The 18691-nt window shown below is 36.8% G+C and overlaps 3 protein-coding genes across 3 annotated transcripts; 1 reads left to right on the forward strand and 2 right to left on the reverse strand.

Moving 5' to 3' along the window:
* Nucleotides 1-1055: 1055 nt before the first annotated feature.
* LOC111793759 (putative serine/threonine-protein kinase PBL7) lies at nt 1056-4844 on the reverse strand. The gene is made up of 6 exons (XM_023675792.2): nt 4507-4844; nt 2706-2947; nt 2461-2596; nt 2107-2365; nt 1690-1822; nt 1056-1574 (listed from the first exon to the last, which is right to left on the reverse strand). The coding sequence occupies exons 1-6, from the start codon at nt 4658-4660 to the stop codon at nt 1299-1301; spliced, it is 1200 nt and encodes a 399-aa protein (XP_023531560.2). The 5' UTR covers nt 4661-4844; the 3' UTR covers nt 1056-1298.
* Nucleotides 4845-6701: 1857 nt separating this feature from the next.
* On the reverse strand, nt 6702-9865 carry LOC111794108 (multiprotein-bridging factor 1a). The gene is made up of 4 exons (XM_023676249.2): nt 9611-9865; nt 8912-8995; nt 7164-7246; nt 6702-6995 (listed from the first exon to the last, which is right to left on the reverse strand). Exons 1-4 carry the CDS (start codon nt 9750-9752, stop codon nt 6876-6878), a joined length of 429 nt encoding a protein of 142 aa, XP_023532017.1. The 5' UTR covers nt 9753-9865; the 3' UTR covers nt 6702-6875.
* A 6387-nt stretch (nt 9866-16252) lies between these two features.
* LOC111793182 (F-box protein MAX2 homolog A) lies at nt 16253-18691 on the forward strand. Its single transcript, XM_023674956.2, has one exon. It carries the CDS (start codon nt 16397-16399, stop codon nt 18497-18499), a length of 2103 nt encoding a protein of 700 aa, XP_023530724.2. The 5' UTR covers nt 16253-16396; the 3' UTR covers nt 18500-18691.

Raw genomic sequence — 18691 nt, forward strand, 5'->3', positions numbered from 1 at the left:
TATTTATAGGTAATAAATATTCTAGAGGTAAGGATTTTTTTTTTTTTTTTTTTTTTTTTTTTTTGCTAAATTAATAAAAATGTCCTATAAGTTTAATAATATTTTTAAATTTTCAATATTTTATTTCATAAATAAATTTGAATTTTCAATAATCTTTCAAAATTTAAAAAGCTTCATAGTTTATTAAAATACAAAAAAATACGAATTAAAAGTATAATAAAGTCTAACAATTAAAATTTTTCAGGAAATAAAAACAAAAATTAAATGCAAAAATTAAATATTAAACAGTTGGATAAACGACACTAAAAATTTATTAAAGTTAGGTAGAAATTAAATATTACTGCACGTGTGAAAATGTTATCATTTGTAAGAAATAAGAGCCTTCCACTAAGGGCGACTTTGATTATTTGCACAAATTTGTAAATACCATCACAAAATTCTATAATTAATTAGTCGAAGATTAATAGATTGAAATTAAAACTCAAAAAGTCAACTTAAAAATGAATTTGGTTAAGGCAAATTTTGATTATGATTAGAACAAGATAGTCATAAATAAATTAATAAATATTTGTGGCAGTTTTTTTTTTTTCTTTGTTAAAAAAATAAAAATGGCTTTATAATATCTTATCCAAAGGTGACCGGGTGATAATGCATCACGAATCAAAACGGACAATATTTGTTAATGGTGAACTTAGGCTATCAAAGATACTGTCAAAGATAATATCAGAGTTAGACACAGGACAATGTGCAATGTTAGACCCCTAAAGAAATGTATTGTGAGATCCCGCGTTGGGGAGGAAAATGAAACTTTTTTTCAACATATGCACTTTAAAGTTGTGATACTGACAACGTAACGAGCCAAAATAGACTATACTTATAAACCGTGCAGTTAAAATACATTAAATTATTACATGAATAGCTTTTTTAAAATTTTTTTTATTACATTTATAGCTTTTTTTATTATTTTTTTATATGTATGTATGAAAATCTAAAATTTTCATTCCTTTATTGTCTATTTAAACTTTTAAATTAATCAATACTAACGGTTTCATCCATATACTAAACACACCATTTCCAAACTTTCAAAACGTTAATTACATCACAAATACTACGAGACGGGAGAATCAATGGCACATCCTATGAATTCAAATTCTTACACGAGAGTCACCGACGCAGTCGGTAACCGAGACAATAAACAGTTAGCATATGAATATGAATTTCTTACAGCAACACAAACGAGTCTAAAATCTATGTTAGCTAACGAGAAGCAATCGTCGAGAGACAACCTGTTCTTTCATTCAGTCTTCCGAACTAGCCTTGTCGTGCGCCACAGGCGACTTGGTAGCGCTGGAACTAGAACCGCTACCGATCTTTGAAGCTGTCCTGTAATTTCTCACCAGTGGAACCAGTGACTGGACAACATCGGCCATCAGCGGCCTGTAATCTGCCTCTGGTTGAACACACATTGCGGCTATGGCTGCAACTTGAACAACATCCTTCATGGAGTATTGACCCTCCAATGCAGGGTCCATTATATGCATCACTTTCTCCCTATCAGTCAGCCTCGGCAAAGCCTACGTCACCAATCGACGTCCGAACGTACGAGAAATAAGTATTGAAGTTAAGAAATTAGAAACGGAAAATCCGAGTCATCGACGTTAGTTTGAGAACTTGGTCAAGTAAGCTTACCCAAGAAACAAGGGAAGCTTCCCCAGGAGTTCTCTTCATATCAACTGGAACTCTGCCTGTAAGCAGCTCCAAGAGGACAACCCCATAACTATAGACATCTGACTTTGTTGTCAAATGCCCTGTTAGCGCATACCTGCAAGAAAAAACGTTACTAAAACTTATAAGAAGGCCGTTCCCGTGCGCTTCAAAAACTGGGCAATAATAATGGTATTGTGAGATCCCACGTCGGTTGGGGAGGAGAACGAAACATTCTTTAACTTCCTAGTAGACGTGTTTTAAAAACCTTGAGGGAAAGCCCGAAAGGGAAAATACAAAGAGAACAATAGCTGCTAGCGGTGGGCTTGAGCCGTTACAGAAACCATCAACCATTTTCATGAAAAACGACGCAAAATAGTCATCTAGGACGAAGGTTCTTACTCAGGCGCAACATATCCTTGTGTCCCCAGTACTCGAGTGGATACGTGTCCCCCGACTTTGTCTGAACCGATCTTTGCCAATCCAAAATCAGAAACCTTGGCATGAAGATTTTTGTCCAACAGAACATTGCTGCTCTTGAAATCCCTATGAATTACTGGGGGGCTTACATGTTCATGTAAATACTCCAAACCTTTGGCAGCTTCAAGCGCAACTCGCAACCGCGTTTCCCAGTCCAACTTAACGCTGATTGAATTTGAACCTGGATTTCAAATTTCATGAATGAAAAACAAAAAAAGACAAAGAAAATTCGTGTTCTATATAACGGACTAATCGTGTTCTATAGCTATTACTCACTGCTAACAGGATACAGATGTTCTTGCAGACCGCCATTAGCCATGAACTCGTACACCAGCAATTTATGATTGCTATTAGAGCAATACCCGAGCAAGGCCAACAAATATGGCGAATGAAGTCGACTTAACAATTCCACCTATCGACAAGGTTATCGACCAATCAATAATCAATTTCTAAAGCCCGAAGAACAAGGGCTAAATATCTGTTTAATGTACCAAAGCATACAAAATGAGACTAGAAATTACCTCCACTTTAAATTCATCCTCTCCCTGCTTCCCCGCTTGATCCATAAGCTTAATCGCAACCTTTCTCCCATCGTTGAGAACTCCTCGGTATACATATCCAAAGCTACCGTGCCCGACCACATTTGACTTGCTAAAGCCACAGGTAGCTGAGTATAGCTGCTTGAAGGTGAACACTTGGAGGCCTTTCTCGGTGGAAAATTCTTTAACATTGTCAAAACTACCTCCCTTCTCAAGATCATCCCCTTCAAGAATCGAATTACCATCAATTTTATGATATATGCCAAAAAATTAAAGTTTAAAAGCTAAAACGAACTTAGGAATTGATCTTTGAAGCATAGAGGGAAAAACTCAGGCCACTGAAGTCCATATAGTGGTGACATACTCTTGTTTTGGCAAGGAATAAATGTTGAACACAACTCTTTGTGGAAAACACTCGCACGGTTTATTAAGACCAATCGAGAAGAGATTACAAGACACTCTGTAGAATACCACTACACTTTGCTCTACTTGAGCTTGCTTGGAATTTCTTGGGATTAAAACCTTGTTAGGGTGGATAGGTATTTACAGGAGAGGCTAGACAATTTATTCCTAAAATATCTAATCATCTATTCCTAAAAGACCTAAATCATTTTCCTAAAATATACCGACAATGGACTCACATAATTATTGGGCTAGTGATGATATTTTAGCAGCAATTATTTATCTGAAGTCCAAATAGTGGCAACGTACTCTTTAAGTGTTGAACACAACTCTTTGTGGAAAACACTCGCACGGTTTGTTAAGACCAATCGAGAAGAGATTACAAGACTCATTCTACACTTTGCTCTACTTCAGCCTACTTGGAATTTCTTGGAATTTTTATTCCTAAAATATCTAATCATCTATTCCTAAAAGACCAAAATCATTTTCCAAAAATAAACAGACAATGTACTCATATAATTATTGGGCTTGACCCTATTGAGCTAGTGATGATATTTTAACCGCAATTATTTATCTGAGTTCAATAACACTTCGAAAGGGATGAAAAACCGAATCTCTGATCTTTTGATTGAAGATATAACTGCTTAACTAGTTAAGTTACGATCAAAATAACAATCAGAAACGAAATTCCTAGAATACCTGAACACAATCACCTGAATGTATATTTAAGGCTTATATATAGCATAACGATAACGATAACGACGATTTACGAAAAACCAAATAGATACAAATATATGCTCTTATGCAATAGATGCAAATGACCAATATGAGCATAGCTTAGCAGTAAACGACATCTACTCCTACCTTTAAGGCTCGATGATTTATGAAAAACCAAATAGATACAGATATATGCTCTTATGCAATAGATGCAAATGACCAATACGAGCATAGCTGAGCAGTAAACGACATCTACTCCTACCTTTAAGGCTCGAGGTTCAAATCCCAAAGAGTTTCCAAACATTCAGAAGTTTCAATTTCCTTAAACTACCAAAGCAAAATAATCACAACCATCCTTGCTATAAGTGAATGGCATTAGAGGAGAAATAAATGCATTAATTATAAGAAGAAACTCCAAGAAAGTGGACCACATGAAAATTTTAAAATAAGATCCTCCTTAGTCATTAGTCATTACTGTTGTGCCGACAAGTTCTAATCATACAGGAAAGGGAAATTTCAGATACAGAGAAGAAAAAGCCCCAAATCAATCACCACAGTTCAATATATAGACATCTCCATGGAAACACTTAACAAATCAACAAGATGCTGGAGGAAAGTGAAAGCAAACTAAATGAGTCTAAAAATGATACCAAATGAAGCGTACTTTTGCGGATTTTGAGGCGTTTAGAGACCTTATTGCTGATATAGCAGTAATAGCTGAAAGCGACGAGCAAAGAAACGAGAGCCAGGGAAGCGAGTACAACAATTGCCACAAGAACGAGTTGCTCTTTTCTTCGGTACTCTTCGTCGACTTCCATTTCTCGGATCCAAACAAGAACAGCGAAACCCTAGGCTCTTTAAAGCGATTGAGATTTTAGAATTTGGAGCGATGGTGGTGGGGGCGAAGGAGGAAGAAGATGAAGAACAGTGCCTTAGTTTTGGAGTGTGAAAATACTGACACTCCCCTCTTCTCCCTCCACTCCCTCTGTTTGCGTGCCTTTTTCTTTTGTGTTGCTTTGTTTTATGGCGCGGACAAGGGTAACTTTTTTAGGTTATTGCATTTGGGTCCTTGGACTTTTGTTATATTGCGATTAAACCCCCTTTTTTTTTTAACTTTTTGGGTGCACTTTTTTTTTTTTTGGTAGAAAATTTTGAAAAGTTTTTTCTTTCCTTTTCCTAATTTTGTCTTCTTGTAATACTATGAAAAATATTTATTGTCTCGACTTTAATATAAATAAATAAATAAATAAATAAATATATATATATATATATATATATATATATATACATACTGCCCCATAGAAACTGTCTACTTGAGACTATCCCTTAGCCCTCGGTCCTGACACAATGTTAGAATTCTAGCTCATTTAGAGTGGTATCTCACTGATGGCTTGGGTCTCCAAAAGGAGACATTTTTCGCCCTCCACGTAAGCTGCGCAGGAAAGGCCTAAAGCCAATCCTAAGAAGAGAGTGGTATCTCACTGATGGCTTGGGTCCCCGAAAGGAGACCTTTTTCGCCCTCCACCTAAACTGCGCAGAAAAGGTCTAAAGCCAATCCTAAGAAGGAGGCATTTTTCAAAGCCAAGCCCAGGGAACTATGAAGCTTCATAGGGTGGAGGCCTTTTTCGGAGTCAAGGTGTCAAAGTGTGGATTTCATATAAAAAACAAAAAAGTACTCCCCCAAAAATCGTACCCTACATAGTACTGAGCTTATGTAAGGAGTTAGGGATTGAGCTTATGTAAGGAGTTAGGGATTCATTGGAGCTTATTCAATGTCAAAAGGTACGATACATTTTGTGACGCCATTATAATATTTTTATAATGAAAAAAGTTAAAATGATTTTTTTTTTTTAACTTTATATATTATTATATATTATTTCAATAAAAAAAGATTAGGAGTATGCAATTTCAAGTATTTTATATAATATAATTTTAATTTATGAGAATACTATAGAAACTATAATATACTTTATAATAATTTATGTTTCAATATTATTAACTTAAAAATATATATTACATATTTAAAAAAAAAATATAATAACAAAAGCTATATAACTCAATAAAATTTGAAATTTGAAATCCATATAAATTACCACCAATTGAGAATCACAGTAATTGTGATGTCCCACGTTTATAAGGGTGTGAAAACCTTATCTAATAGACACATTTTAAAGCCTCGAAAGCCAAAAAGAACAATATTTGCTAACTGTGGATCTAGGTCATTACAAATGGTATCATAGTCAAACATCGAACGATGTGCCAACCTTCTCGTTGTGCCATAAAATGGGGTAGACACAAGACGGTGTGCCAGTAAGGACTCTAGACAATATTTGCTAGCGGTGAACTTAGACCATTATAATAATATAATTATTATAAACAGACATCACTAAAATGTCACACAACAATGTTATAATTATTATAAACATACATCACTAAAATGTCATAAATAGAATAAAAAATATAAGAACTTGAATTGAATCTTTATATGCTGTACTTTGACTACATATTTGACCTTGACTAGATAATGGTCCCTAGTTTTTAAGTCACTTTACAATTTGATTTCATCACTTTGAAATGTCAATTTTGCCCTTATTGTATCAAAAATTCTCATATTTATTGTCCTAAAACAACTCGTACTCGATCTAATTAGGAATTTTTTTTTAACGGTATGTAAAGTAAAAAAAAATTCTAACCTTCAATAATTTGACTTCTTGTCTTCTTGTCGAGGGGACATATTTTATGTCAATTGAATCATTCTCAAGTTGACATCTAAGCTGAGCAGAGACCATCTTATCCCGTACGGTTCTATTTCTATTTAAGAGACAATTTACAGAGAAGTCACAGCAAGAGACGGGGAAATATATGGAAAACCATGCAGTGTATAATCCCAAAAAACGACTTGAAAATGTAAGTGTGTTCATGAGAAATGAAAGTAAAGTCAATTCACACTACACAATATCTGAAGCCAAAAGCTCTTGTTATAGCCAAATTCACCACTTACATAATAACCAAAGGGCCTAATAATAAGCCCTCCTACTTTTTTCCACGAAGCTTAGTTCCAAGAGCTCTCTCAAGCTTGGTGATTATTTGTTGATTTGGAATGGCTTTGCCAGATTCGTACTCCTGAATGATTTGTGGCTTCTCATTGATCAACTAAAAGCAAAAAAACAAACAAACAAAAGCTCATCACGTCTCTGTTAGCAAGCTCAAAGAAGAATATGGCCAGTAACCAACCTCGCCCTGTGCGGGGCAGGCGTCGGTAAGGTTCGTAAAGAAAATGCAAATGAAGTGGGCAAAAGCATGAACAGAAATGATACATACTTGAGCAAGCTGAGACTGAGTGAGCTTCTTATCCGTTCGAGCCTGCATAATGGCCTTCTTCAGCTCAGTTGGTACCTTTTCATCTGTGGTTAAAGTAGATGAGCAGCAAAACCAAAATGTTAGTTTAGCTCCTATAATAAATCCAGAGCAAGTAAGGAGAAATCGTCTATAGCAAAGATTAAACTCGCACAGCATTGCTTGCATTCACAATGTGAGACATGGTTCGACGTTGCAGTTTCTCAACTTGAGGTTCTAGAAGCAGCCACGACACAACGAGTTTGGGCTCGTATTAATTTCCATAAGCAAAAGGACAAGCAAGCTTGAAAAAAAATGCTAAAAGGATGATTAAAAGAAAAACAAAGGATATACGGTATAGGATTGAATACAAACTACGAGAGCAAAAGTGTCGTTTAACAATAGGTATACTTTGTGAAACTTGATCTTGGTACATGATAAAAGGTTAAAAAGAATTATAATTATTTTCTTCTAATAAGAAAATGATATTTCATTAATATACAATAGTGGAAATTGCTTAAAAGCCTTCCAATTAGCCAAGAATCAAATGAGCTAAAATAATAAAGGAAATGAAAGTGCTTCATGGTTTGAAGCGAATTTTAGAAGCTCCGAACTTCTCTATACGATATTGTACCATCAAATATCAAGGGAGATATATCTTAATTCATTATGGAACCATGGAGGGTGGAAGGGAAGGTATGTCCCTAAGTGTTACCGTTACCACTCAAGGAACAAGAAATTGTTTGGAAGGTAGATTGATCTTCTACCAACACTAGGGCTAACTATGAGATTCCGCATCGATTGAAGAGGAGTACAAAACATTCTTTATAAGGGTGTGAAAACCTCTCCCTAACAGAGGCATTTTAAAAACCTTGAGGATAAACCCGAAAGGGAAGGCCCAAAAAGGACAATATCTAGCAGTGGGCTTGAGCTGTTACAAATGGTATTAGAGCCAGACATCGGGTAGTGTGCCAACGAGGACGCTAGGACCCAAAGGGGGGTGGATTGTGAGATCCCATGTCGGTTGGAGAGGGGAACGGGGGCATTCTTTATAAGGGTGTAGAAACCTGTCCCTAGCAAACACATTTTAAAAACCTTGAGAGGAAGCCCGAAAGGAAAAGTCCAAAGAAGACAATATTTACTAGTGTTGGGCTTGAGCTGTTACACTAACAAACGCTTGCTTCTTCGTATGACAGTGTTAAAAGGGATACAAGGACTTGACCATAAATTCCAAAAATATTTTCCCTTTTACAAAAAGTTTCATTTTCATTTTTGGTTTCCTTAAGCCTATGCAACATCCAATGCTAAACAAGTCCCAGAGGACCGAAGTATATTACATTCTAATCACTGAAAGATACTTCCCAAATTTCAATATTACATAATTTGCAGATATTCACATAAGAAAACTAAAAAAGTGAAACATAACATGAAATTCCTAACTACTATCCTAAAAGTATCTATATAACAGTTTGAAATGCTCTCTAAGCACATAGTAAATACTCTTCTGAAGTCAACATACATACATACATACATACATACATGCATACATACATAATGAACGCAATAAAAATAGTGAGAACAAAATAAATCTCAACACTAGCAAGTAATTAATATTGTCAGGTAAGGAGGGGATCAAAAATAGACCACAAAATTTAAGGTTGATTCATCGTCTTCCATTTGGAAAGTGCCGCCTACATTTATCTGTAGAAGGCATTAAGATGTAATGTACTCACGAGAGAGATTTTCTGTCTCATCATCCAACTTCCTGGTATTCAAACTGGTACCGCTAGAGGCAGCTTTATTTGTTCCAGCATTAGCTGAAGAAAGAAAGAAAAAAACAAATCACAATACGGAAAAAATGGCTTTAATTTAGTGGTTTCATGAAAAAATTAAAGGAGAAAAGGGAATAAGTGGCTAAGAAATTCATCTGAAGTGAACTGATTTTCTTTCTTTTTTCTGTTCTTGTTGAAACATATGCGAAATTAATTTATTCTAGAATGTTCATAATATTACCTTCAACAAGAAGTTTTAGAACACATGAACCGAGTCTAATTAATTGACCAATTAACAACACATAGATAAGATATAGACCGAAAGGATTAAATATCTCCCAAATGAGAAAAGCCAGAATGAACCACGAGTCATAATACAATCAGTATTCAAAAAACGATGATAACGTCAAATTTCAACGAACAAATCACAATGGAACTAGTTCATCATCTATCAGTTCGAGCGAACATCAAAGAGCGATAAACAAATTTCCACAATCGAGCACCATTTCAGTAAAAAAAAAAAAAAAAGAAAACGCGATAATGATATCTCTAAATTCAAGATCAAAACTCATTCTACAAACACGAAAGAAAAAAATGCTGCAGGATTGATGATGAATAATGGAAATAAAACAGAAAAGAGAAATGGAAATAGGAGCAAACATTTCTTTAAGGTTTCGATCTCGGCACCGGAGCGGCGGGCGGCGTTCACAGCTTTCTCGTCCTTCTTGGCGGCGGCGTTGGGAGCCTTCTTCCTGATGACAACAGGTTCCCAATCCTGTGAAATGGGTCCAATTCCAGACATTTTCGTCTCCTCTACCTGTTTCTGCAACTCTCTGTGCGGTAGGAAAATATTTGCCGCCGAGCTTTAGGGTTAGAAGATGAGTGAGAAAAGTAAATAGAAACGAAAACTCGATATATCCCCATACGCCCCCTGGCGGTAATAAATACAGAGTTACTACATATTTTACCCTTCATTTCCACAAAATTAAAAATTAGGCTAAATATTTATTTTTAGAAAAATACTAAGCGCCCGTAATAAAAATTTAATTTTTTACTCTACAAAATTAAACCTATAAATACTGCAATTTTCTTTCAAAACCGAAACATATATAATAAAAAAATAAATAAATAAGAGTACTTTTTAAAATTTTGTTTGCGTTTTTAAAATTGGATTAATAATTCTAATATTTTGAAAAATTGTAGTTGTTGGGATATGGAGACTGATCACGAGATATATTTAGGTGATGTCGTTCTCTGTATTATCTCTTGTTGTACATATTTGAAGTCATCAATAAAACTTGAAACCATATATATTCCACATTTGGCCGTGTCGTTCTCTGTATTCTCTCTTGTTTTACATATACGAAGTCATCAATAAAACGTTTAGCCAATATTCCTCATTGAATTATCTCTCTCCTGTCGTTCTCTCTATTATTATCTCTTGTAGTCATCAATAAAACCTTTAGCCAATATTCCTCATTGAATTCTCTCTTGTCGTTCACTGTATTCTCTCTTGTCCTGTCGTTCGTTCACCGTATTCTCTCTTATTGTACATACCTGAAGTCAACGTTTAAGCCAATATTTCTCCTTGAATTTTCTCTCTCTGGTCGTTCTCTGTATTCTCTCTCGTTGTACGTACCTAAAGTCATCGATAAAACCTTTAGCCAATATTCCTCAAATTTTCTCTCTCCTATTCTTTGTGTTCATCTTGATTGAGTGTTGATCGAGTGTGTGCATTGTTGAGCAAGCGATCCTAACAACTGATATCAGAACTAACAACTGGTATCAATCCTAACATTTGTTTGTGTCTTATAAGTTTGTGAACGATAAAAATATCAAATTAACCGATGAAATTAAATCCAAGATTAAAAGTTCAAACAACATATCATATCAAATTAAAAGTCTAATAACTTAGTTTATAGAATTATTAGAAGGTTTTATTTGACGCTAAACTTTTAATTTAAACTCGGAGGAAAATAGTTTATTTATAAATAAATAAATAAAACATTTTTTTAATGGTGTTTTAAGGTCTAAATCCAGCAGAAATGACATGTAAGCCCAAGCAAAAAATCAACTTTACTTGGGCCGGTGGGTATAGCATTCTCTCTAAATCCAGTATGATGAATATGTCATTTTAGCAGAATATTCCCTCTCGGAATATTCTCTCTTAGTCCTACGTCATCAACTAGTTTAGGAAATGATCATGAGTTTATAATCAAGAAATACTCTCTCTATTGGTATGAAGCCTTCTGAAAAAGCCCAAAGAAAAGCCACGAGAGCTTAGGTTCAGTGGACAATATCATATATTGTGGAGAGTCATGTTCATTTAACATAGTATCAGAGCCATTCTATCTATCTTGGTATTAGAGTCATATCCTAAGCTTAGCCATGTCAATAGAATCCTCAAATGACGGACAATATCATACTATTGTTAGAGAGTCATGTTCGTCTAACACTTGTAACATTAGGTTTATGGGTACTTGAAATCTCTCGAATTAATGAAAGAAAAGAAATGTTTAATTCTATACCGGTCGATTTCCGGTCCCAAATAATACGAAGAACCTAATCCTAATAGAATCCTACGCTCCAAAGGATAAGATTGCAAATTTTATTTTATTTTATATTTCAATTCCAACTATGTATTCAAAGCCATGTTTTCAAGCAAATGAATGAATGTATATAATTTCTTCTATTAAATTCCTACCCATTTATTGAACCCCTGTCACAAGATGAGTTATTATATACTTAATCTGCTGTACAGTTGGAGTAATTAGTAATTACCGGCACATTCTAGCAAACGGGAGAGTCGTCCATTTTAATGGAGACAGTACTCTTTGATTATAAATTCATGATCGGGATTTTCATCCAACACCTTCCATCGTACAAAGTACGCCTCCCTTTAATCGAGGTTCGACTCCTTTTCTTTTGGAGTCTTAGTCATTTTTTACTATGCCTTCGAGGCTCACAATACTTTTGTTCGACATTTGAGGATTCTAATGACATGGCTAAGTTTAGGACATGACTCTGATACCATGTTAGATAAACAGGACTCTCTATAATGATATGATATTGTCCACTTTGAGCATAAGCTCTCATGACTTTGCTTTGGGCTTCCCCAAAAGGTCTCACACCAATAGACACAGTATTCTATTATAAATCCATGATCATTCCCTAAATTAGCTGACGTGAGCTTTCATCCAACAAAATCTCCAACCATAGGAAGGGAAGGTGAAGAGAATTTTTACCACTTCAAGAAATGACATAAACTCACATAACATATTTTAATTCCATAGATTCAAAATTTAATGAATAACATCAATGATCATAACTCAAGTTCAACTGTATAGATATCGCAAAGTAGGATAATATAATAAGCAAAACAGGGACTGGATTTTCAACGTCACTTAAAATCATAAAGCCGATTGGGAGATGTGTTAGAATCAGTAGACAACCATCTCACCTATCACGTCTATTACATCAGTTGCACGATCCCGTGTGTATGTGTGTAAACGTGTCCTATCCTATTCTCACTAAACATACTCAAAAAGAAGACTAAGAAAAATCTAGTTTCCACTTGCCATATCGATCTCATTGCAACTCACAAGCAATTAAATTCACCCAAACACTACCGAGAACGTCGAGTATGAGTTTAAGTAAATATGGAAAAAGAAGCAAAACCATGTCATTTTTCAATTTAGCAGCATAAAAGAGATAATCCAATCCAGAGAAAGATATGGAAGGCCCACAACTTTATATGAAAGAGCACAAAATCAAGTTAAGTAGTCAATTTCCAAAGCAATGAGGGATGCCCACAAATCACACACATATACCACATACTAACAATTGGATAACATAAAATAATAATGATAAGAATCCAGCAATGACCACCCAACATGAGATTTATTCGAATGAGCGTCCAAATTTAGCCTACACTAAAAGCCAATCATTCAAATGACTTTTCCCTGTTATGGATGAGTATAGAATTCATTATGACCTGTTTTAAGATGCTTTATGCTTTATAAAGAGAACTTTAGATGCTCCGCTCCTCCCAGGCCTAAAGCACCTTTTTAGCCCATCATGTTAATCCTATAAATTCCATCAAACATGTATGTCCGTACATAAAACAAAATGCGCATCCAAGTAACCAACCCCAACATAGGGTTTAGGCCAAGGTCAATTGATGATATTATTGTGTCCTACTAACATATTCTTATCATTCCAATGCTAATCTTATAAAGTTTCACCAATAAACATAATGAACGCTTCATTTCGTAGCCAATTACATACAATTTTGTGCTAGCTACTTCATTTTGTCCTCTTGCTGTGTGAGATCCTACATCGGTTGGAGAGGAGAACGAAATATTCCTTATAAGGGTATAGGAATGTCTCCCTATCAGACGCGTTTTAAAACCTTGTGGGAAAGCCCAAAAAAGACAATATTTTCTAGTGGTGAGCTTGGATTGTTACAAATGGTATCAGAGCCAAACATAGGGCAGTGTGCCAGTGAGAACGCTAGCCCCCAAGGGAGGTGGATTGTGAAATTTCATATCAGTTGGAGAGGGGAACGAAACAAGGGTGTGGAAACCTCATCCTATCAAACACATTTTAAAACCTTGAGGAGAATTCCAAAAAGAACCGTTTCCTTCCTACTTCGTCGCTAAGTACAAACAATCATTCAATTTGTTCGTGAGACCAAATGGAAGATAGATGGTCCCGAATGACACAAGCATTAGAGAAAGAAATGGTGGGGGATGGGAGGAGAGAGGGATGAACAGAGGTGATAAATTTAGAAATAAATCAATCAAAATTATGTAAGAATGATTTGATTGCAACCATCATGGGCAAAGAGACGAAGAAAAACATTATGGATCCAAATTTCATGACTTCCATCTATCATATATGTATTTAAAACTTTTGAATTCGTTGGCAACTGAATACTGTCGCAACTAGCCACGAAATCGAACAAAGATTCACAAATTGGCCAAATATTAAAGAGAGAATTTTTTTATTTCAAAAAAAGTTTAAATAAAAATAATACATGAGAAACTGATCAATTTATTTAGAACAAAGGTCCAGAGTTATGAGTATATTTGGAATTGACCCTAGATATTTATCAACATACACATCAAGCTAAATAAATATCCAACACTAGATACTTCAAATTATTGGGAGGCTATTCGAGAGCAAAAGAGGATGTTAAGGATTATTGGAATTGAATCTCGCGTTGGTTATTTTAGTAGAAGATGATTTGATATTATCTACTTTAAGTATAAGATTTTTTTTTTTTTTTTCTTCTAGAAGGCCTTGTACGGATGGAGATGTAATTGTTACTTATAAACTCATAATCAACCCCTTAATTAGTCAATGTGTCCTCTCCCAACAATTCTCCCCTGAACAAAGTACACCATAGAGCCTCCCCTGAGGCCTATGGAACCCTCGGATAGTCTCTCCATAATCGAGGCTCGACTCCTTTTCAGGAGTGCTCGAACAAAATACGTCATTTGTTCGACACTTGAGTCACTTTTGACTAGAGGTGCACAACTTTTTTGTTCGATATTTGAGGATTCTATTGACATTGCTAAGTTAAGGATATGACACTGATACTATGTTAAAAATTATGACTCTCCACAATGGTATGATATCGTCCACTTTGGACATAAGCTCTCGTAATTTTGTTTTTGGTTTCCCAAAAATGTCTCGTACCAATGGAGATATATTCTTACTTATAAATTCATGATCAACCCCTAACTCCTTACTTAGCTAGCCGATGTAGGACTCCTCTCGCAACAATTCTCAATAGTTTCCTCATTTTCGCAAGTAAACAAGTAAACAAGTAAACGTTACCAGGTAGCAGCCCTTGTTATTTTTGTATTGGATGCTTGCTGTCTGTTGCCTTCTCCATACAATTGGGCAATTCCAAGGTGAACAATCCAAATCCCATAAGGCAATAGCAAACTAGCAATCATCATAATTCTGCAAATGAGCCCCAAATGAAATCAAGCAGTAAAAAGGAATAGAAAAAAGGTATGAAATTCAAAAGTAGTAATTGGAAGTAACTGTAGGATTCAATAAATGAGAAATTGAAAGTGCAATACAAAAGGTATATATGTTTAGGCACTAACAAAAACAGGCGATCCTGACTGAGTGGTGGAATTTAAGTTAGAGTTGATAGGGAGTTGACGGCAGCAGGCATAATTCAAAATGGACTTAAAAAAAGATCTGCTTTCAAGTCTAACAGATTACTCTTCAAGACAATCTAACTATTTAATTCCAATTTCATCATTAAAATGAGATTTTTTTTAAAAAAAAATTTATAAGAGACCATTTGAACGAGAGAGGTATAGTTATAAAAAATAAAAATACTAGAGATCCAAAATAGCTCTAAGAAGACATAATCCCAAGCGGATACTTGACATGTACCTCCTCTTCTCGGTCCATCACAAGGGAAACGAAAACTAAGAGTTTACAGAGCTTGATAAACAAAATTGTCAAAAAGTATCGTATAAGTCCGTCATTTCTACAAATATTCTCTAATTTCTTTCTTTTAAGATATTCCAAATAAAAAGTCATAATAAGGTTTTTCTACGGTAGTGCTTTCGCATTCTTGAGAGTGTGGTACGTTAAGACCATATCCAAAAGTTTCTTTACCTTCCTAAAGGAGAGAGTCCCTAATTGACTAATTTAGAGAATGATTATGGGTTTATAAGGAAGAAAATAAACTTCCATTGGTAGAGTCATTTTGGGAAAGGCCAAAGCAAAGCCACAAAAACTTATGCTTAAAGTAGACAATTAGGAAATGTAAGACGTTGAAAATTGGTGGGAGAGAGTCCTAAATTGACTAATTTAGACAATGATTATAGGTTTATAACTAAGAAAATAAATCTCCAATGGTACGAGGCATTTTAGAAAAGCCCAAAGCAAAGTCAGGAGAGCTTATGTTCAAAGTAGACAATATCATACGAGCCGTGATTCCTACATATCGAGAATCCTTGTGAAAAAAATTTAAGAAGATGTGAATTGAATAAAGAAGAAATGAAATTTTCAAAATAAAATAAAATAAAAATTTAAACAATTATCTCCTTGCAAAGCTTGAAGGTCAGATTCGGGAGAGTTGGTGACAGGGAGGTCTCATCCATATCAGGATACAGGGGGAGTCACACAAGATAAAAATGGTCCAATTGGACGAATTTACCCTCGTTAGTTAACTCACGCGCCAGGGAAGATCGTGAAGAGCCACTCCCTGATCCAGATACATCGTATTCACGTGGCTCTCCCTTGCAAGACAAATCCACCGGTTTCGACAACTGTATCTCTCCCTCCCAAACGAAGCTGAGAAAAGAAAAGGAGGAGAAGGCGCGGAAAATCGCCAGGAAAGAAGAAAGTCAAGCAATCAAAGAGGGATGCTTTGATTAACGAGCACACGACCGGGAAACGCCGTCGGCTGAAATGGTCGGAACTTCGATAAATGACTTGCCGGACGTTCTCCTGTCGAACATACTGGCGATGGTCTCCGACACCCGGACGAGGAACTCGCTGTCTCTTGTATGCCGGAAATTCTTGTCTTTGGAGAGGGCCACGCGCTTTTCTCTCTCACTGAGGGGGAACGCTCAAGACCTCTACGGGATCCCGACGTGCTTCAGATCTGTAACCCACCTGGACCTCTCGCTTGTCTCGCCGTGGGGACACGTGTTCCTCTGCTCGTTGCCTGATCCCCATCTTCTCGCTCACCGCCTCCGCGGCCTCTTTCCATTAGTCACGTCTCTCACCGTCTATGTGCGATCCTCAACTACCCTTCAGATTCTCGCTCGTCAATGGCCAGGATTGCGCCACGTTAAGCTGGTTCGGTGGCATCAACGGCCGCAATCCGCCCCTGGGGAGGACCTTGCCCCTATTTTCGAACATTGTCGATCTCTATCCACACTGGATTTATCGGAATTCTACTACTGGATTGAGGACATTCCGCCGGTTCTTCTAGCCAATCCTCTGACAGCTAAATCAATTTCGAAGCTAAATTTGATGACAACGTCGTTCACTGATGGTTTCAAATCGACGGATATACTAACCATTACCGAGGCTTGCCCCAACCTCAGCCAGCTTCTCATGGCGTGCACGTTTGATCCCAGGTATTTTGGGTTTGTAGGAGATGAAACTCTGTCCGCTATAGCTACTAATTGTCCAAGACTTAGCCTTCTTCACCTTGCGGATACTTCGACAATGGCGAGTGTCCGAGGAGACCCCTCCGCCGATGGTTTCACGCCAGAAGACGCTAGAATTAGCACAGCTGCTCTAATTGAGCTATTCTCCGGATTGCCATTGCTAGAGGACTTGCTTCTGGATGTTGCTAAGAATGTCCGGGATAGCGGACCGGCACTAGAGGTTCTGAACACTAGATGCCGGAAATTGAGGAGTCTTAAGCTTGGGCAGTTTCATGGAATCTGCATGGCGGTGGGTTCACGGCTCGATGGGATTGCACTTTGTCAAGGGCTTGAATCGCTGTCGATCAAGAATTGTGCGGATTTAACTGATATGGGTTTGATAGAAATTGGTAGGGGATGTGTGAGGTTATCCAAGTTCGAAGTGGAGGGATGTAAGAAAATTACAATGAAGGGTTTGAGGACAATGGTGAGTTTGCTCAAGAGAACTCTCGTGGACGTCAAAATTTCATGCTGTGATAATCTTCATACCATAGCTTCTTTCCGAGCTCTAGAGCCAATTCAAGATCGGATTCGTCGTGTTCATGTCGATTGTGTATGGGAAGGCTCTGGAGAAGATTGTGAACTTGGGAACTTCAACCTCGACGAAGTTGATGAACTTACCAGTTGTTCCACTTATAGTCTCTTTGAGGGGGAAAACAATGGCGGATATTCAAGGAAGAGGAAGAGATCCAAGCACTCCATTGACCCTGATTGTTCCTTCTCCATGGAGAGCAATGGTAGTGAATTATGGAAGAGATGGGATCGTTTGGAGTATCTGTCTCTATGGATTGGAGTGGGTGATTTCCTGAGTCCATTGCAGTCAGCTGGTTTAGATGACTGCCCAGTTCTGCAAGAGATTCAGATCAAAGTGGAAGGGGACTGTCGGGGACGGCACAAACCAATGGATACATTTGGGTTAAACATCCTTGGACAATACCCTCAGCTAACGAAGATGAAGTTGGATTGTAGTGACACAATAGGCTATGCGCTAACCTGCCCATCAGGCCAGATGGATCTCACCTTGTGGGAGAGGTTCTTTCTAAATGGTATAGGTAGCCTAGGACTTACAGAGCTTGATTATTGGCCACCACAGGACAGGAGTTTCAACCAGAGGAGCCTATCTCATCCAGCTGCAGGGCTATTAGCAGAGTGCCTCACTCTGAGGAAGCTATTTATACACGGAACAGCTTATGAACACTTCATGAATTTTCTGCTTAATATTCCGTATCTACGAGATGTCCAACTAAGGTTGGATTACTACCCAGCACCGGAGAATGATATGAGTACAGAGATGAGAGCTGGGTCTTGCAGTCGCTTTGAAGCTGCACTTAACAGCCGCCTAATCCCTGATTGACATCAGCACGTGGCCAGTGCTTGTTCTAGTTAGAAAGCAATTGTATGGTTAGTCCTTGTTTTAGGAATCAAGATACATCACTGCTTACTTTGAGATTAGCTGTGTATCATTTTCACTTGAGATTTATCACTCTCTGTCATTTGAGGAACCCATTAAACTTCGTTCTAGTGCAGATGTTCCAGGAATAACAAA

The sequence above is a fragment of the Cucurbita pepo genome, chromosome 4 (genome assembly GCF_057944985.1).
Source record: "Cucurbita pepo subsp. pepo isolate OVF chromosome 4, ASM5794498v1, whole genome shotgun sequence".
Lineage (NCBI taxonomy): Eukaryota > Viridiplantae > Streptophyta > Magnoliopsida > Cucurbitales > Cucurbitaceae > Cucurbita > Cucurbita pepo.